Source organism: Neodiprion lecontei, chromosome 4 (genome assembly GCF_021901455.1).
Source record: "Neodiprion lecontei isolate iyNeoLeco1 chromosome 4, iyNeoLeco1.1, whole genome shotgun sequence".
Classification (NCBI taxonomy): domain Eukaryota; kingdom Metazoa; phylum Arthropoda; class Insecta; order Hymenoptera; family Diprionidae; genus Neodiprion; species Neodiprion lecontei.
Genome location: NC_060263.1, coordinates 8697070 through 8718237, shown reverse-complemented (window position 1 = coordinate 8718237; position 21168 = coordinate 8697070). Strand labels below are relative to the sequence as shown.

At 36.2% G+C, this 21168-nt stretch overlaps 1 protein-coding gene across 3 annotated transcripts; it reads left to right on the top strand.

The window, feature by feature from the left end:
- Positions 1–6052: 6052 nt before the first annotated feature.
- LOC107222653 (vascular endothelial growth factor receptor 1) lies at positions 6053–20704 on the top strand. 3 transcript variants are annotated; one of them, XM_046737212.1, is made up of 23 exons: positions 6053–6199; positions 8589–8716; positions 8836–9022; positions 10632–10756; positions 11130–11283; positions 11505–11650; positions 11937–12117; positions 12287–12416; positions 13582–13787; positions 13879–14045; positions 14174–14315; positions 15561–15695; positions 15818–15985; positions 16074–16213; positions 16385–16544; positions 16630–16727; positions 16797–16947; positions 17092–17319; positions 17426–17594; positions 17684–17960; positions 18138–18469; positions 18559–18664; positions 18808–20704. In XM_046737212.1, exons 1-23 carry the CDS (start codon positions 6142–6144, stop codon positions 19459–19461), a joined length of 4242 nt encoding a protein of 1413 aa, XP_046593168.1. In that variant the 5' UTR covers positions 6053–6141; the 3' UTR covers positions 19462–20704. The 3 variants fall into 3 exon arrangements, with proteins under 3 accessions (XP_046593168.1, XP_046593169.1, XP_046593170.1); XM_046737213.1 differs by lacking the exons at positions 6053–6199; positions 8589–8716; positions 8836–9022 and adding an exon at positions 10143–10537; XM_046737214.1 differs by lacking the exons at positions 6053–6199; positions 8589–8716; positions 8836–9022; positions 10632–10756; positions 11505–11650 and having other exon boundaries at positions 11153–11283.
- Positions 20705–21168: the final 464 nt, after the last annotated feature.

Here is a 21168-nt window from a genome sequence, read left to right as displayed (position 1 = left end):
TGTGTGTGAGTGCGCGTTTGCGTGTGTAGAGGAACGTGAGTGAACTATGCGCAGAGGCAAGCAGTAATCACTAAGCTGCGAGGCACGCAACATGACACGGGCATGAAGCTCCAAGTCTATTAAAACTACTATTCTATTATCTACAACCACATCAGTCGCATGGAATTATTATACAGTCTCCGTGTCTCCAAATATTCGAGTGCACGTAAGTGACGAGCTTACGTTTCATTGGCAACGAGGATAAATCAACCAACAGAAAAATATACCAACTGGAGGAATCGGAAAGCGACCGACGTCATTAGGCAAAGTCGAATAAAGCGAGAGCGAAGCGCAAATTTACGCGAGAAAAGCTGGGTGTAGTTGTATATGTACATGTATGAGTATACAAAACAGGCAGATTAGACGTCGTGCAAATACACAGCCAGGTCTAGTTATTCGTAAGAAATCAGTACATGGATTTGATCGACCCATTTGCAAGTCATATTCAACCTCTAAGGAAAGAGAAATTCGTTGAACTTTTTCTCAAATTCACGCCGGGTACAATTTAGTCAAGGCACTAGCAGTAGACGATTTGAGAGCGGTTTTACGCAAATTGTGAGAGTTACAAGTAAGAATAGAATTGGAAAAAAATCGATCAATCGGAGGCGGATCCAGAATCAAAGTAAAGAATGATAGGATTCAACTTGAGTGAGGCTGCATCATCTTCTTTAACTCGAAGTGAAAGTCAAGCAAAGTTAGAAGTAACTGACAAAGCCGTCACACGAGACAAACAGGAAATTGAAAATAAAGTAACAACCAAAACAGATTCAGAGCTAGAGGACGATATAGGCATACAATAATCAAAAATACATTATTACGAAGACCTTCACACATGGAAGGAATACGTTATGAAATGGGAACTTCATTTTGTCGTCAAAAATATTCTAATCGTTCTACACTTTTACAATCACACTGGGGCTATAATTTTCATTACTTTTATTTTATTTATTATTATTTTTTTGATTGCTTCAGTTTTTGAAACCTATCCAAATCGAAATTAGCAAAGCAAATTGAAGGCACAGAACAGTATTTTCTACATTTTAACCGCGTAGCTTCGCTTTTAATTGAGGAGCAACGAGGAAATAATTTTTTTACAGTTCCAAGAACGTTATCGCTGACGTTTTAAAAGAGAACTTTATGGATCGTTACGTAACTGGAGAGTCCCTAACGGAACGGGGAATAATCTTTCATAAGTTACCGTAAGCGATGTCTCAATCGACTCGGAAGTCGCACTATAAATCAGGTCTCAATCGATCATTTGCGGGTGCGATCTGTCAATGTTTTTCAAACGCTAATCGAAATTTGATTGTCTTCTCATAGGTATACAATCCTAAATATCCGGGCGAATTTCGCGACTGTATTTTTTCGACTATAAAATATCCGTACATAAGTATAAATGTATACCGAAACAATCGATACCTTCAAAAATGTACGATATACGGAGGTCTTATTTTTTGCGGAATGATAAGGAAACCTTGAACCTTGTTCATTGTTCTCACGGTACGTCGATAGCCTCAAATCTGTAGCGAGCAGCTACAAAATAAAACGTCTGAAAGAATATAATTTTTGCTCTTTCTGCCGCTTTGATATCTGTATACTTTCACAATCGACAGGTCAATCAGCTATTTCCTTATCTTGCGGCGGCCCGACAAGACCACACACACTCAGATGGTAAAACGCATGTTCATTGGATTTACCAAGCTGGACCGAAGAACCGTAGCCATACTCTCAAAACGGTTTGTTGCTTATTACTCAAGAATTACGCAAACATAATTAATACGATCGTTATATTTTTACGAAGAATACATGAAAAATTCAAATTAGTAGTTGCGTACGGATTATAAAAATTCAATGGTGAATAAATTTACCTGCATAAAAAGTATTTTAAAAAATAGCGAAACCACTGCCGATCAATCTGTGTACTTACAGACAGAACCAGTAATATGAACAATGTTTTTTGGCTTTGTAGTTTCTGAATAACACCAGACGTAATGCATCCGGAAACGTGTAGGTATATATGGGGAGTTCCATACGAAATGTGCAATTGATTGTCCACACCCCTTCCGATTTGTCTCAAACTTGGTCTAGTCTATTAATGGATTGTAAAAAAAATTCCCCCAGATAATAAAAATTGTACCTTATACAAGTTGCGAGTTACACCAAATCCAAAATTTGTAATTATTTTTTAGTTTTCGCAGTCGCATACATGAAAGAAACCTTTAAACCTTTAGATATAAAAAAACCTTCATATCTTTTTAACCAGTTGAGTCCCGTGATTTTTTTTTTACGAAAATTTGCGGAAAAAATAACCGCATTTTATGATGAAACTTTGAGCCGAAAAAAAGTTGGGGAACGAGCTTAGAATCACGTTTCTCAGATTTTTTTTACCTGGAACTCGAAATAGACTTTGTCCCACAAACCCATCGAAATGTACATAAAATTACACAACTTTTGTCCTCGCTAACTTTTTGGCCCGGACGTACAGTTTGGGAGCTACAGCGATGTGAAAAAAATAATTACAAATTTTGGATTTGGTGTAACTCGCAACTTGTAAAAGGTACAATTTTTATCATCTAGGGGAATTTTTTTTACAACCCATTAATTGACTCGACCAAGTTTGAGACAAATCGGAAGGGGTGTGGACAATCAATTGCACATTACGTATGGAACTCCCCATATACGAGAACACTTTTAGACTGTTAGATATTTGTAAACGTTGCCGGGTGTGATAAGGTCATATCAACCGAAGACTCGGCAGTTCACGTATTCATATTTAGTCGTAAGCATATCCTGAAGTTGTTAAGTGCGATAAAGATCCCGAAAACTCAGGCCTAAATTATTTTATGTACAATAACAGCGTGTGTTGAGACGAGAGTGTAAGAATTTTAGCAGCGTGATTAAAAAAATCTCTACTTTCATGGAATACAGACTTTACCGCAGGATTGTATTTTTATGTATGTTAAAATACAAGTTCAATTTTGCAACTCTTTAAAAATTCGTTCGACAATTTTCCTCACCTAACGTAATTAATTTAATTGCCGTTTTATAAATCAAGTATGCGTGACAAGAAATTGCGAAGTGAATTAACAACGAAAGAATGTGTGTGTGTAGAAAATTTATTCAAACCGTTCTTCGTTGTTTTCTAAATACGAAATGATTACCTCAAAGACATACACGTAGATACGCACCAATTGAAATGACTATACATTCATGATATGGCTTGGATTGTTATTTCGACAGCGGAAGTAGCACGAGCTTGAAAAGTTTCGTATGAGATCATCAGCTTCACCAAGGACTCAATTTCCCTAATCAAATTTAATACGAATCGCTTACATCGTTTTTCCGGAATTCAAGCCACAAAATCCAGTACGTGAATACACGCATTGAAATATGCTGGAAAGTGATTCGGTGAATGGCTGAATAAATTTCAAATTTCGCAATTTTTATTGAAATCCAACGTTTTCCACGACGGCAAATCTGATAAGTATTTCGCTTTGACGGTAGATGCTCGATGAAAAAGTAAATGTATTAACGTGAAATTGGAATGACGCGATTGAGGGGCGTCAGCTTGCAATTGAATCATAGAACAAAACGTGAGCCGACAAACTTTGAACTTTCTGAAATGATTATTTTTTCATGTGGAGTTATAAGCGCTGTCAATACCACTCGCATATTACGTTACAATCGACCAGATGTTGTTATCGAATCGGAAGAATGTCACATGATGCCACTTATTGTATGGTTTAAACATTTTTATAATATGTATGAAGAGGCGTGAGAGGAAGGGATAGAGTGGAAAGGGGTTGGCAAAATGTGATAAATCCTGAGTAGATATTTGGTCGGGGTCCATTCCAGGCTTTGGACAGTTTAATTAGGATGCTGATAAGGCAAATTGGCCAAACTTTTTATCTACCGGCAGTGTCAACTCTATGAAAATCCTACCAGTAAACCTTTTCGCAGTCCCATTTAGAAACGAATATTTGTAAAGAAAATAAAAACGATCGAAACCGATTTTCAAAGTAACACGCAAACTTCTCTATTGATGAAATAGTTTATCGACTTTTTCGGTAGTTGGCTCGAAATTTGGATTTCAGAGTCACTGCGGTTACTAATTCAGTATGCTATCGACTCGGCCCCGAGACTTGTTAGTTTCTAAGTAAAAATGAGGTTCATAAAGAACAGATAACACAGGCCGACGCGAATTTTGACTTTGATAAGAGGGTATGAAATTTCGATAGATTTATCGACAGTTGGATGAAATATATATATATATATATGCCCTGAAAAAGTTTGCTTTTCTATCCAGGAGAACGGTTGAAGCGTATTTTAGAAAATCCATAGTTGAAATTTTTATTTATTGATAGCTCGAAATAAATATATTTATATGTAATTTTTATCAACTTTTAATATCATATCAAATTAAAAAATAGTGGAAAAGAGTTTAAAAGTGAATCCCAATACTTTTTCTTTCATGTTCGAAAGTACTTTCTCTTGTTTGTAAGACTTTTTTGAAAATTAAACATTAGGCGAAATCAATATTAAAAATCTTTTACAAAGTATGAATAGTAGAGTGAAATTTTAATTCATTTATGAATGTATCAAAAATGAGCTGTCATTAGGTTTAAAATTCATTCATTCATCCATTCCACATTTCATTCATTCCATGTGTATATTGTTTAAAATACTGTATATTGTTAAAACCGGTGGATATTGTTGAACTTATAAATAATTGTCAATAACTGTCTTTCGTCGAGGCACTATATTTTTTGATTGCACTTTTATTGTTTCTTCGTTCTATATCGTCTCTTTTTAAATTTGGCTTGACTTTTGGAGTGTTTGATTATTAATTTGAAATGTTTGTCATCGTAGTTTAGATTTACTTTATTATTCTCAGTTCGTCGATTTTCGATCAGTTACGATTTCGTTTCAGAGAGGGGAACCTCCGCACCTCCTTCCTCCTGGAGAGACGTAGACCAAGCAACCTTCCTTCTCAAATTTGTGACCAGGTGCCCCACTCCCTGGGTCTAACCTAATCCGCTCGTGCCGTGTTCATTGCGCGGTTATATTTGAATCATTACACACTAAACCCCAAATGTAGTCCCGTCATATTTTCGTTGTATTGGCCCTGATAACGTTGTTTGAAGTTCATAATATCTTGATGAAAACGTTCTCCTTGTTCTTCTGAGTACGCCTCCGTGTTGTTTTCAACTTTATCTAAATGAGTATGCAGCATATGTACTTTTAGAGACATTCTGCAACCCATGGTTATAAAGTTTTTTAACATATTTTCAACTAGATCTTGGTAATTTTCATCTTTGTTATTCCCTAAAAATCCAGAGACTACTGCTTTAAAACTATTCCAACCTTTTTTTTTTGGCGGTATTTTTAAATGTACCAGAACTATTTAATATTTCCACGATAACAGAAAATAATGTATTATTATCAAAACTACTACAAGAGCAAACTTTATATGGAATATGGGTACTTTTCCTTTATTTTGGAGCATATTGAAAAGAAAAATCATAAAATAAATTTTAGGAAACGGACGAAAATTTTTCATGTAGAGTTGTGTAATAATTCTTGCACTCACAATCAACGGGAAATAGAGATTCAGCTAACGAATTATTAAATTCCGTACTACTTCTTTGTCAATTACTAAAAATTAACAAAAAAAAAATATCTTGATGTTTTATTATTTTTGCTCTCGCGCTTGATCTACTACACGCATACACACAAAAACCTGAATCTGTCTAACCCATACATAGGAAAAGAGAAGGTATTCAAAAATTTTATAAAAAAGTAAAAAGTCCGAGTAACAAAATTCAGGCCAAAATATTGAAAGTCATAATTTTCATTTTCATGGCAAGCCTGTCCGAGAATATTCTTCACTGACAAGGAAAATTTTCTAGCGAATGTTTGCTTGAGAAGTTATCGCTACGGTGGGGATTTATCAAAATCATGTCATTCGCTTATTCCTCTACGACGATCGTTGGGTTGTGCTGTCAGTTTCGAATCGAAATCACGCTGTCGACACATTGCCTCGGCAGAAAGCGAAATGACTCATGATTTTGTAATCTTGTGAAACGTAAACAGTGCATCAACATGGATTGGATCAGTTTGACGTGCGTTGTTGTTTTCATCGTCTTAGGACAGCGTGAAGGTAAATTCATAAACCACACTGCAAAAGCTGATATACATTTTTGTGATTCTTGTGTCTTGAATGCTTGTTACCTAACGTACGAAGGGAATTAGCAAGTACATCTGTTTAGTCGTCGTGCCGGACTGGCAACACTGGTGGGATAAAATATCTGACGTATTTAATAAAAAAAAGTCTCAATATATTGTAAAAAGACTGTCAAATTCTGAAAAAGATTATTTTCAGATATCAACGTGAGATTTCACGAAAGTGTCAAACTCGGAACGTTTTTAACGTTTCTAACCATATTCCAGGATAACTCTTACAATTTTTCTGCAATCTGCCATTTTGTTGGTAATGAAAATGTTGTTTTTTTTTTTTTTTTTCATCTCACGTTAATTTTTAGTCCAATTGTCCCGTGAGGACAGTTACGCAGGCATGAAACACTAATATTTTTTTGTCGATTATGTATTGTTCAGTAAAAAAAATTCTTTATTGAAACGAAATAACCACAAGATATGTTTTTTGTTAAGAATAATCTACAAAAAAGGTATCTTCGTAAAAATGTGGTTTCTTCGTAAAATATATATTTACACTGGCAATTATGATCTTATCTAAATTTTACGAAAAAAAACCTTAAATAAATACATAAAATCGACTTCCGCTACCTCTAAATCATGAGTAAGAAATTTTTCCGCGTGCAGGCATTATTTTATCGTCATTTCAAATCGTTTTTTCACTACCACTGTTTTTCGAAAAAAATTATTATTTTTTTGAATCACCTTAATGAATATACAATATAAAACAACAAAACAGAGTATTTTATTGATCCCCTCTCATCAAAATCAATCGATAGTTTGACGATCAAAATATTCGACTGATCAAGTTCAATTGAAATTTCGATCGTATTCTATAAATAAACCCACTTTATTAAAAAGGTTCATTACATAAAGATCATTTGAGATTCTTCTTCAGACTACCGAGTATTAGCACACTAAAAATAGCACAGAGGTTTCATTTTTTATTTTTCTGCTAATCCATTAGTAGAGTGGAAATATCTAGGATGAGGTGAGAAAAAATTCTTTCTTTTTTTCGAATGAATACTCTGATGATTGAGATCAATCCATCTGGATTTTTTGCAATAACATAAGCTGTGTTTCCAAATCCAAAGTCTAAATTTTTGGTTTCGCATTGATCCATCATGCCGAAATTTTGAATAGTTGAATTTTTTGAGGTGAACGCACAATTATTGTTGGACATAACGAAATTAGGAGCATGAACTTACATGATGAATAAACTACTTTCAAAATGTGAAATCTAATTACGGGTGCGCAGATGACGCCGGAATCTCACCACAAAATTTTTCATATCAGCTTATAATCACAGGACGTAAGATGACTCAAGTTTACTGTTTCGTTATTCCACATCATAAGTTTTCCCGTTCAATGTGGTCGAGAAACCACCGTGGATTTCCTTTCCGTATTACCATAAGTGATAAGACGTGCTATGACGCCAATACGAGCTGTGTGTTACTTGCATCATTTGGAGCGAAAAGACTTAGCTGAGCTTTTGGATAACTTTGTAGAAAATACAAAGACAAACTGTGTGTTGCTCTCCTTGTCAAAGACACGCCGTGTGGTTTAACCTTTCCGACCAAAGAGAAAACCAACGAAACATCCACCGGATATTATGTATGCCATTTTCTTCGTGACAAACGCGTTTTGGCCGTTCCGAATGTACAAAGTTTGCAAATAGTAACATCGGAAAGTTATGTTTATTGTGAGATTCCTGCATTGGCGTAGAATTTTTCGTCCATACTTGTTTCTCACAATAATTGAATTGTGTGATTTCCAGTTTCCAGTTTTTTTGATCAGTCGTTCAATAATCGGTTTGCATATTATATCTTATGTGAAACGTTATGATTGATTCGATGAAATTGGATTCCTCAAAAACTCTTTAAATCGATTTAAGTTTCACACAAGCATATGAGACATTTAGAATCAATTCACTCAATTTGGATGACGATTGCAGAGAAGTATAAGTATGAAAGACTTTTTGCACGTATACTACTATTACCTCGAAAACTATTATCACCTGTATTACCTTAAAAATGTAGCACTCGCGTTATTTATTGATGGTTGAAAAATATTTTGAACACATTTTCAGTCTGCGAATATGTTCTTGTTTCTTAATGCTCGGCGATAGTTGGAAAGAAGGGCAAGCGATGTCAATTACTTAGAATTAGACATAAGTGATCACCTGATTAATGAAAAACACTTTTGAAGATACGTTATACATAGCGAAATGCTGATAATACACGTCGGTCCTGTGAATGTTAACTTTTTTACTGACGGAACTACCATGCTTATATTATACAAGTCTAATCATTCCGTATCTACGTGTACTCATGTAGGCGTTGCAGCACGGAAACCAACGATACGTTCCAACGCGAAAGATGGCATGATCCAAGAAGGAAATGAGCTGAGAATATTCTGTGAGGGTGACGGCAAGCTCCATTTTTCAGTAATGGACGTTCCATCGGCAAGTATCAATTCTAACCAACTTGCCTATACGCGCGCTGATATTTCGATAACGTTGTAGAAAAACTACAAGTATCTATCTGCCACTGATACCTTTACTCTTACCTTTACACCTTACAGGATAAAGATTCGTGCAATCATACTATAAATTACGGTCCGAATAACGCCTCCTTCGTTTGCCATAATGCAACTAGAAGCGACACGAGATGGTATGCCTGTGCGGAGGAGGGTATCGTAATCCGTAACACCGACCTAACTATCGAACACCCTGACGAAGACATCGCTTGGATTCATGTCTACGTAAATTGTAAGCAAGATTTTTTTCCGTTTAAATATTACACTTTTGCGCGCTTAGTTGATGAAACAAGTAAAACTGCACAGAAAGATTAACGTGTCCAATTTTTACATGTCGTGCTTGGAAACCAGTATGGCCAGCTGTAATCTGAAATAACACATATTGCGGTATAATTTAACGACTTATGCTTGATCTAAAATTGCGTGTCTCTACCAGTCATGTGATCTGTTTTTTTTTTTCATGCGCTTATTTGCAAACTGCATATAGTTATAAATTTAATACCTTTGAGAATCCGAAACGCATATTCGTTTTACCGACGTAATTTCCATCGATTATTTGCAGAAAGTAGACACCCTATTTCGATCGCATCGAGAACTTCAAAGCGGAGAGTATCGATGCAAAATTCGTGAATGCCATCTATTTTTGGCCATCGTCACAAAGTTCTGTACTCGCTGATTTGAAATTTTCATTTCCCTAATTACTCGTTTCGTGACTAAAATCTGACTTTGAGCAAGTTTCGAACAGAAGTTTTTAATACTTGGTAAACTTTCAAACATATTTTCGGGGTTGGTGGAAGTGTGTTTTGTTGGGGGCTTGATGGGGTGTGAAAATAATCAAATAATGGAATAATTGAAGGTGAAAACTGATTAACGAAGACTCGTTTAATATGCGAGGGAACTCGTGAGCTATTTGAGGGATGCTTACAGATATTCATTACTGGCAGGGTTCTGTCTTATTTGAGGGGTCCAAGGGCCCAGCAATGTTCCCCACCTCGAGTGGGAGAGGCGCCTTCCAAGGCACCCAGAAGGGCTTCGTCTCGGGGTATTGCTGGCGCCGCGCCCACGTACTTAGCCCGGCGATTTGGCCAGGCCATCAGAGGATTGCAAGATTTACGATCCCTGAGGTTTCGATGCCCGATCGCTTCCTGGCAGGGTTGAAAATAACGCACTCCTTTTTTCTAATGCACCACAGTTTTTATTAGTTATCAATTTCTAATTTTTAATGCAAAACATATCCCTCAGCAGGTAAATTTTAATTTTCGATGGAAAATAACTCCCATTAACCCTTGGCCAGCACTGTGGAGTATCAAACGCTCTACTCTTGCTCGCACTTAATTCAATTTTCAATAGTAAATAATTTCCTATAATCATTCAATTTTCAAGAATAAATGATTACCAATAATCATACGATTTCAGTTTTAATGGGAAAAAATTTGCAAGAACCATGAAGTTTCAATTTCTAATATACATTACTTCCATTACAGAATGACCGGCTGATGCATTACTTTTTTATTCGAAATTTTACAACGCAGCTTCCCAGACTATTTGAGGAGCATTTCTCAGGTCCTTGGAACCCATTTCTAATGACATTTCCTACCCTGGCTTATTCTACTCAATTACAAATTTTTTTGCGGCCCAAGTGCCAAAGAAACGCGTCGATCGAATTGATTGTTTTAATAACTCTACTTAATTAGTCTTCACACAGATTAACACACCTCTGTATGGGCTGTAGCTATAACATCAAATTGTACGTAACAAAGATGGTCACAACGCGATAGCAGAATGGCCACAACTGCTACTCAGGTGGAAAAAAATTGATAAAGTTACCCTATTTATTCTAGCTACGGAACCGTTTGCCCAAATGGCCATAGGCAGAGAGTTACCAGTAACGAAAACAGACTCAGTAGTTTTTCCATGTCGGACAACGTCACCTCATTGGGAAGTGCTTCTTCATACAACAAACGAAGTAAGTAAATATGCATTCAAAATCAACAGTGCAATTTTCATTGTTGCACTGAAAGAAATCCGTAAAAAAAATAACAGTATTCTGAAAGTACTTAGATAGTATATATTTTCTTAGTGTGCAAGCAAAATTAAGAACGTTGAAGCCAGAAAATAGTTGACATAACTATGAAACATAGAGTAACGAACTACACAAACCGTTAAAATTTACACCATTTTGAGTATCAAGGCTTGCGATATCACTTTTCTCAACGAAAACCTAGAAAACTAACAGTCAATTTGACATAAAATAGGCGGTATCAATCTTTTGAAAATTTAAAATTACAAATTAATAATATCAGCGTAACAATTTTTAAACATTTGTATCAAATTCGAAGAACTTGACGGGACGCTTCGATCCAAAAATCGGGTTCATTGCGACGGAAGGTGTAAATTACCTGTTTGATCAGGAAATTAATTGTTCCGTAATCAACGAACCCAGGGCATTACGCGATATGAAGTCAGTTTCGTATCGTCTCACCAATGAGGAAGGTAAGCCAAACTTTTCATTATCTCAGACCTCATTATGTGGAGAGGTTGTGCTGAAATATATTAACGGTATTTATAATAAAGCATTTCAAACATTCTTTGTCTCACACTCATTTACGATCAAATTGTATCCGTATAATTTGGACCATGGTATTTAAGGAGTCAACAAGTTAGGTTACTGCAAGTGGTTGGTTGTTGCAACAATAATTTTTTGTCGTATGCAGATGATATTTTGATTCCCAAACCAGAGATTGATAAAATCGCGTTACACCACATGGTCTGGGGAAGGGATCAAAATATAAATTGCACAATCACCGTACCTCCTACTCAAAATTTTACACTTCAATGGAAAGCCCCAGAATCAGTCCATGTAAGTACTCAACAACGCTGTTACAGTAATGAACCCCATGCATATTTGTAAAATTCCGGCCGTATATCTATTCAGTGGAAGAATTCAAGGTTTATTGTAACTGAGAAACAATACGAATTATACTACCTAATATTGTACGCCGCTGACACAATATCTATAAAGAGAAATATATCTTCGTGATAATGGCACTCCATTTAATTTCAAGTGTAGCTGTACATGCACATAATTGTTGCATAGATTCATTCAGTGTGCTGATCAGAAAAATGTGATAACAATGACATTCCAGCATCAGCGGCTAATCACAACCCAGTTCACAACGGATACAGCAGATCCTATGTATATATCTCATATTTCCAAGCTGACAATTAAGAATGTGACGGAAAATGATGGCGGTAGCTACACTTGTTTCGTACAAGAATTTTCCGTTGATGATGGAGCAGCAGACACGTGTGATATTAAGTTTTGGGGTAAGCATCAGAATCGTCAACGCTGGCTGTACATACTACAAAGTGAGACCGATATCGTATTGTCAGGTCTTTAGGTATGGTGTAGTGTTTCGATCGGTCTGCACAGAAGAGATCGTTTACATATTCTACAGAATAATGCATTAATGCATGCCTAATTTTTCAATCGCAGATCCGAACCACTTTTTTGTCGACGTAAGCATGGCTGAAGGTGACTCTATTCGATCAATTGTAGGAAAAGAGGGAGAGACTTACAGATGGAATATTAGAATTGACGCATATCCCGAATACTCGCTGCACTGGTGAGCGTTCATTCTATATAATTGAACAGTTCCGTACTTGGCTGCTCTAGTAAATCGAGAGAATCGATCAGAAAAATTATAGTTTTTGTCAAATTATATTGTGAGAGTAAATAAAAAGATATTACGGATAATTATTCCACGTCAAAGCGCGTACTTGTGGGGAAAACATTCCCATCGATATTTCCAAATTTCACAAGAGTTAGTGAATGTGTTGCCACCGAGAGATTTCCTCCATTTTTTTTTAAATTTTAATGTCAGTATTTTTGGAGTTACACCTGATCGGAAATTTGTAGAAAAAGAAAAAAAAATAAATAAGCACCTGAGCACTGAAAATCTATTTCCTTTCATTGTGAAGATATCTTTTTTTATTGGTATGAATAGTCGGATGGATTTTTTACCATAATCTGCATAAACACAAGTTTTTAAAAAAATATACAAACACTTTTTTCATTTAATATCCACTGATGAAGAAATAATGCGGTATTCGTCATAAATAGTGATTGAAAACGGTTCATTTCGTACTGTCGCTTCTAGGTTTAAGGCACGCTAACTAATATTCGGGTTCCGCGTTTTTTTTCGCATGCACTCCGTTACCTCTTCATCATAAACGGTCTAGTTTTTATTGGAAATCGAACAAGGAACGAGCTGGTATTTTTAAAAAAATTTTAAATCGCGTAGATCAGGGTGAAATATCGATTTTAATATTTTTACCAATTGAAAAACATGTTCGATTCCAAGAAAAGCGTAGTTAATTACCAGGTTCTGGAGTGAAGTTTTATTGAACTTAAAAGGAGACCTCCGTCAGGACGCTCTAGGATAAATAGGTCCGGAGATATTAGCTGGTTTGAAGATCACCGTGCATGACTGTTGGGAAGGTTTTTTTTACAGACTTTGATCACGCGTAACTCCAAAAACACTCACGCTGGAATAATAAAAAAAAAAAACAGAAATTAGAGAAGTTCTCTGAGGTCAAATACAATATATTCACGAACTTTGATAGAATTTTAAGAACTGACCGTTTCGAGAGTGTGTTCTTCGACTCATATGTAGAATATATGTCTATTACACGGGTCTTGTTCGTATGAACGTTGCTTAACATAATGCAGGATGAAAACTTTACGTAGTTAGATACTGAAACGGAAAATTTTGCGTTGCTTTTATACAGGTACAAGATCGATCATCAAGAACTTAAGGAAATCAATTTCAACAATGACAGCAAATACTCGGTCAGCGACACCTTCCGGACCGACGGGAGGCTAAACCACCTTTTTGAAATACATAACTCGGACGTGTACGATAATGGCGACTACCTCGTTCGCGTGGGAACGAAATATAACACGAGTGACCTGCATCTTAACTTGACAATTAATGGTAAGATATTTTCTATCGTACATTTTCAATCATGCAATTCAGTATGTTTGTTCATGTCACCGCTGTACTAATGATTTCTCATATTTCCTAGTACAACCGATTCCCAACATCACTCCTCACGTGGAGTACGTTGCACCGGGCCAGTCGATGAATTTTTTCTGCATAACAGTCAGTCATCCGTTAGCAAACGTGACATGGAGGTATATGGAACAGCCTAACTATCCATCATTAGATGGAAATAGATCTGTAACTCTTTCGGTAAGTACTTATAAATCTCCCTGGTTAATTTCAGGTTTCAGCGAGATTTATATCTACTCACAAATAATCGGATACTTGTTCGAATGCGTTTGAGGTACATAATACTTAAATACCTATTCCCTACTTAGGATTATAAGGAACTTTCAAACATCGATGCGGTAACCTTGAAGTCACAATTGAAGATAAAGATTAACGACACAGGACATCTAATATGCAGAAGCTGCAACTATATAAACTGTGTTGAAGTTTCCAAGTTGATCTACGTTTCTGGTATGTTCCTCCGTTTAACTATAGACAGATAGTATCATGATTTTGGTTTAATGCGACCATCTGGGATACAGACATTCACCAATTTCTTCGTTTTTCAATAGGAATTAAAAGTGCCGTGTAGTAATTTAGAATTTACTGCAGTTGAATTGGTGGAAACTATATCCAACGATAAAAAATTTTTGAAATAATGAGCGGAAAAAAAATTTTCTCGCAAGGCTTTTTATTATTTTCACAATTGATTGAAAAGAACAACTTTAACCGATTAAATATAACACTCTTCTTTCCCCTGTATAACCGCTTAGCGAAAATTGGAACACTTTTTGAATAATTTTCACACATTTTTATCATGATCGGCTACTTTGTACCACTTGCGAATGATGATCTAACGGAGATATTGGAAACGCTGTTTTAACGTGCAGTCGCTTCTTCCACGGTTCGCATCTCACAGTCAATGGCTTTAGGAGAAATGTTCAAGTGTTGATTGCGATTGCTGTTTTCACGTGACTTTGAGTCATTGTACCGAGACTTCTTTCGAATCGTAATGTTGTTCGATAAAACTGTGTCCAACTGATATTTGTTTTCCCAGTATTTCGCTTATTTCAAGAAATCGTATAATAATTTAATTCCCAAAAAAGGTAAATGACATCCTACTTACCCTAATCACATCTTGATTGGGAATTCAAGGTTATTTTTTGTTCGTGGAGAATAAATAAAAAATTTAATGACGAAGTTTGATTCCAGCTCTCGTATTTGATGAATATTCATGCATATGATTATTTGCGAATGTAAAGCAAAATAACTATTTAATTCACTGTAGCATCGTTCATTTCATTTTGAAGCACAAAATGCGAGAATCACTCGACCGACTAATTTTCTCAAGACTTGAAATGTTTCAAATTGAATATGAGTGGAATCTGACTTCTGGAAAAAAAGATAGTATAAGTACATAAAAAACGGTCTAGAGAACAAACAAACAAGAGGATCAAAACCGTATATTGCTCGATGAATGTTCATTGATTAATGCTTCAGCAAATCTGGCCCCACTTTCAGAATAAAAAATATAATTTTGGTATTATAGAGTCTCGACCAGAAAATTTCGTCATGTAGCTCAGGACCCTAGTTTTGAATCCGAATTGGAAACATTTTAGCCGCTAAAATGATAAAATACTGAAGTGTGTTATTGTCGGAAAACAATAAAAATTTCATCATCAATTTTTCTTTAATTTTCATTTGTGGCTGTTTCAGATGTCAATGCGCGGTTTGCTATAAAACCTCTCGAATCCGTCGTTGAAGGTGATAACATCAATATCACGTGTGGTGCTTCAGTTTATCTTAATTTTAGTAGCGATGAGATTCTTAAATGGAACGTTAATCGTTCAGGTAAATATGACTTTGTTTGATTTTTCATCATAATATTTAGTCAAGCCTGCTTCTTCGAATGAAGTCAGTAACAGTACGAATATCAACATGAATCCGTGAAGTACATAAACATATTTTTGTAGATCTTGAAACAGAAAGAATGAGAGTTTTGAAAGAGAAAACAAAATTTACGCATCTTTCAATACTTCAAATAAGCAGAGTGACTCAATCGGACGATGGGATTTACATTTGTGATGTTCTCGACAAGAGTAAGGGCATCAAACCCCAGGCGTATAACTTGTCGGTGGCGGGTATGTAAAGTTACTTTGATCATAGCTTGAAAAGAATTTATACTCGAATTGACTTAAATGAAATATTTCTGTTTTTTGACTGTTTCAGCTGGGCGTAAACCAAAAATATACGAATGGAATATGAATACTTCTCAGTTAGTAATTGACACGGATAAAAAACGAAAAGACGGTGTGACTCTCAAATGCTTGAGTGACGGAATGCCAAAACCAGAAACCACCTGGTTGAAGGTAACGTATTGCCAAGTGCATTTCAAACTTGTCGATTCGTAGACATTTCACGTTGAAGTTTTGCAAAATATTATTTCGTGAAAACGTGCTCTATTGGACTCTACTAAAGTATTACGATAGTCTTTGTAAACCACCATGCGGAGTGTATGATCTTTTTATGTCAAAATATAGAATAACAAACCACTGCCAGAAGCCCATAGTTACCACATTTCGAAAAGCAAATCTGAGTTCCGCATATATTCGTTTATCGAGCAAGATAGTGGACTATACACGTGTCAAATGGTGAATCGTTTTGGGATTGATCAAAGATCCGTGGATATTGTAGTTCGAGGTAAACTTATGCAATACCTATTACGAATAGTGTGTATTTAATCTTCGATGATTATTTCGACCTATAACGATTGTGGCATTTTCAGGGCAAAGTTACACACTTTGGATTAGTTTGATCTGCGTGCTTTTCATAATCATTGCCGTAATTGTTATTTATTTGGTAATTGGAGTGACTCGTCAGAGGGTAAGTATTAAGAAGTCAAATCACGCCACTGTTGCGTGGATAAATATTAATCTTGTGCATATTTCATAGCGCTTGAAAAGAGAGCTCCACGCGGCAGGATTGACCCATTTCGCGGAAGGGGCGATCGAATGCCTGAACCCCGATTTGAACATCGATGATCAAGCCGAGTTATTACCTTACGATAAGAAATGGGAATTTCCCTGGGAACGCTTGAAACTCGGTACGTATTCGATTGGCTCAACTGGAGCGGCACATATACGGTTTACTGGCGAATATGGTGTGGCGAACGCCATGACCACAACCACATTGTAAGAAAGCAATTCCACGTGGCATGTACTCGTGATATCTTATCACTAATTAACAGGTAAGCAAGTGGGAAGTGGTGCATTCGGTGTGGTTATGAAAGCCGAGGCACAAGGAATTTGTGCCGAAGGAGAAGTGACCACCGTTGCTGTGAAAATGGTTCGACGATCTGCAGATCCAAGTTACATGAAAGCCCTTGCCAGCGAACTCAAGATCATGGCGCACCTCGGCCAACATTTGAACGTCGTTAACCTTCTTGGAGCTTGCACTAAAAACATTATCACCAAGCGTGAGTCCTCCAATTTTTACTTCAGAAGTACTGTACTTCCACCGGAAATGAATTAATTCATCAAAATTATTATAAATACTAAAGACTAGTTAACGGTGTTCCGTAGGTGAACTATACGTAATTGTGGAGTACTGCCGCTTCGGAAATTTGCATAACTATTTGCAGCGTCACAGAGATAGTTTTATTAACCAGATTGATCCTTCTACTAAAAAAATCGATGCAAGCATCGGTATAGAACTTTTAGCTAGACGTGATAGTGTCATTGAACAGAAAAGGTATGCATTATACTACGTTCATAATCCTGCGATTGTTGGTTTGTTGAGTGAACTACCATGTCTGAATATTTTTCATTGATTCATTCAAGACGGCCGTCAAGAACATTTTCTCGCAGTGTCAGCGTCAGATCAACTGAAACCAATAGTGGAGCCGAACTGATAGACTACCATGAAAACACGGATTTCGCAGACATAAACATGTCTCCAGACGGCGGTATTTTGAGTAACAATTCTGTACAGCCCGGGTGGCGATCCAATTATCGAGGTGATTACAAGGATCAGAACTTGAAACCGATTTGCACCCACGACTTACTCTGTTGGGCGTGGCAGGTTTCACGGGGCATGGAATATCTCAGTCGTAGAAACGTGAGTAAATCTTATGAAACCAACGGATTTTCTTTTTCCTTCCAGAAGTTTTTCTAGCACACGATTAGATACCATCCATGTGGTGAAATGGCAATCGAGCTGTTGACCGTTTCTACGTCTTCATAATGTACTAACGGTCACCATCTTGGCATTTGTACATTACGTTACTTGTTTTAGGTTTTACACGGTGATTTAGCGGCAAGAAATATTCTGCTCACAGACGATAATTTAGTAAAAATCTGCGACTTTGGATTAGCTAAAAATATGTACAAGGATGATAATTATCAAAAGAAAGGGGACAGTCCTCTGCCGATTAAATGGATGGCCATTGAATCGATCAGAGATAGATTATTTTCAACGCAATCGGATATCTGGTCCTTTGGGATAGTTTTATGGGAGTTTTTTACGCTAGCACAGACGCCGTATCCCGGGATGGATGCTGAAAAACAGTATCACAGACTTATCGAAGGGTATCGCATGGATAAACCAGAATATGCAACCAGCGAGATGTGAGTTTGGTGAAAGTACGATTGAGCACAAAAAATTGAGCATTTCTTCTTGCTCCCATTTGACTCGTCATTATTCGTACATTTTTCAGATACGATTTTATGCAAGAATGCTGGAACGCCAAGCCGTCTTTGCGTCCTACGTTTTCCGAGCTCGTGAACAAGCTTGGTGATCTGTTGAATGAAAGTATTAGAATGGTAAGTTTCGAACTAATGAATTATTGGGATGAGTAGACTGTCATGTGCAGAGTCTGATGATCGATAACGAGTTGTTGTCATGCAGTTCCAACAAGCTGAAGTAAGTCGAGAAAACCCAGGGTGACTTTTTTCATGTGTTTCAGCATTACAGCGAGCAGGACGATGTTTATATTGAGATGAACAAAAGAAATCTGAAAGATGGCGAAAGCGATTACCTGACTATGATGTCTCCGTCAAATCGAGACGGTCACGATTTAGCTGTTCAAATGATGGAGCCACCGCCAAGTTCGGATTATCTGCCCATGAGCCCAATGAAGACCACCAAAGACCCTGACATTTTCAGTCCGCGTACAAAAGACTGTGAAACTCACTTTGATTTTCTTCCTACCAGCAACACGGCTCCGATTAATTCGAATTCGGAAGATTCTACTGAGTCGACTCCAACCCAGTTAAGCGAAAATTCGAGGGAAGAGAAGACGGGAGAAGATCCACAAGAAAAGAGAGCTGAATCAGGGAAGAAAGAACTGGAAAACAGTATAATCGCAACGGACGCGAATTACTGTAATGTCGTCAACAATGGACCTGTATCGATCCCGAAGAATCACTTCCAAGATGAAGTGAAAGACTCTTATACAAATTTAATGCAATCAAACATAGGAAATAATTACATTAACTTCTCAGCTAAATTAACCAATCCAGACCATCGCGTTAATATATCACAACAAAAAAATAATCAAGCGAAAAATGTGTTCGACAGTTTTAGTAACCCAAGCTATATAACTATACCTCAGCCGTGAGGAGGTGAGCAATTGCCACGGTGAACAAGAAAAGTCTTTCTAATATACATTTTGTCGCCAAATTCTTATATACTATATACTTGACATTTTACTTTTTTTATTATAAGTTGGTATAAAAAATCGAAACAGAAATCTTTAAACGATTTTATTGTATATCATATTTTCTTAAACTTAAAGGAATAGCTAAGTACATGAAATTGTATTAACATTCATTCAATCATTCACTCTTCCATACATAAATTATGTATGAAAAAGTGTATGATATTAATATTGTGAATGTAAATTATCTTTCATCGTTAAAATTATCACTCTCTTCTTTATTTGAATATTCTTGTATAATCTCTCTTTTATTTTGATTATGTTTTGTTAAATTTATGACTTATTAATATCTTGAATCATCTTCCCGATAATGCCTCAACTTCTGGTTACCATAACGGGAGATCTTTTGTCGATGCAATGTTGATAACGGCGAAACGTTCGTTGAAAGCGTAGATCCATGTGGTTTGTAGTCGAAGATAACTCGAAAAAGTTTATGGTTTACTTGTCAGTGACATCATTATGAAGGAACGAAATCTTCGTCAAGATACTTTATATTAGAATTTTTTTAAATTATTACCAAGGTTTAATTTCAAAATAAAAATAGACACAGACAGGTGAAAATCTACGAAGACGGACACCACGTGATGGACACTGAGACTCAATTCCAACCGAGTACTGGTTTTGATTTGAGGCTCGCTTATTTGATTTGTTATATTTTTTTCGTTTTTTTATGATTTCTTTTATAATAATTATTACAAATATCAATCAATAGTAATTGTACGTTGTATACATGTACACTTGAACATGTATTGTCACCGTTCAAGTAATTGTCACAAATTAAATCATAGTCATTGTTCGCTACATTTACTTTAAATTTGATCACCTCCAGGTTTTCCTCTCCGCATTTGAAAGTTGGTCACACACATCCCTTCGCACTCTTACATTCATTCATGTAAACTAGTTTACAATCTTCTGGTTCATCTTCTTCTGAATCATAACAATCTTGTCAACTTATGTGATAAAGTTAAATCTAAATCACAAAATATGTTTATCGTTATATTCTGCGTCGAGATCAAAATTGATGATTATATGAATTCATTATGACTAGTACTAGTTAGACATATTTTTATGTATATTAAAAACTGAAAAAACAATGTTTATAAATTGCTGCTAAAATTGATTGAGAATACCAGGAAGTTTGATACTTGCATTAATTTTAATCTACTGTATGAAACTTTGATATCACTTAAATTTTCTGAATCGCATAACAAAGAATGAGTTTTTTCCAATCACCTACTCAATTTTATATAGTCCGTGATATAAATGACGGGACTTATTACTCACTTTATCAGTTACATTGGGTGGTAATGCTACCTTCGACGAAATTAAATCGTTTTAATAGTAATAATACAAGGCTGGTTTTGGATAAGGATCCCCACTACTGACACTAACCGATATTTTGCCCGAACTGAAACCCTTTGCCTCGATGACATTACCCCCATCGACCCTAGCTGTACCGATCCGAAGGTCAAAATCGCGCTGCTTTACTAATAATGTTTTCTATCGACGCGACGCTCAAAACCACGCTGCCTTAACAACAATTTTATCAACCGCGGATCGAAATCACGCTGCTTTACCAACAATCTGCAGAAATTTTTTCATTAATCA

Excerpts from the sequence above, each read along its gene's own strand:
- LOC107222653 (XM_046737212.1), top strand. The coding sequence starts at position 6,142 with ATGGATTGGATCAGTTTGACGTGCGTTGTTGTTTTCATCGTCTTAGGA. Across the intron at positions 10,757-11,129 it reads TTCTTCATACAACAAACGAA|AACTTGACGGGACGCTTCGA; the intron begins GTAAGTAAATAT and ends TCAAATTCGAAG. Across the intron at positions 12,417-13,581 it reads CCCGAATACTCGCTGCACTG|GTACAAGATCGATCATCAAG; the intron begins GTGAGCGTTCAT and ends GCTTTTATACAG.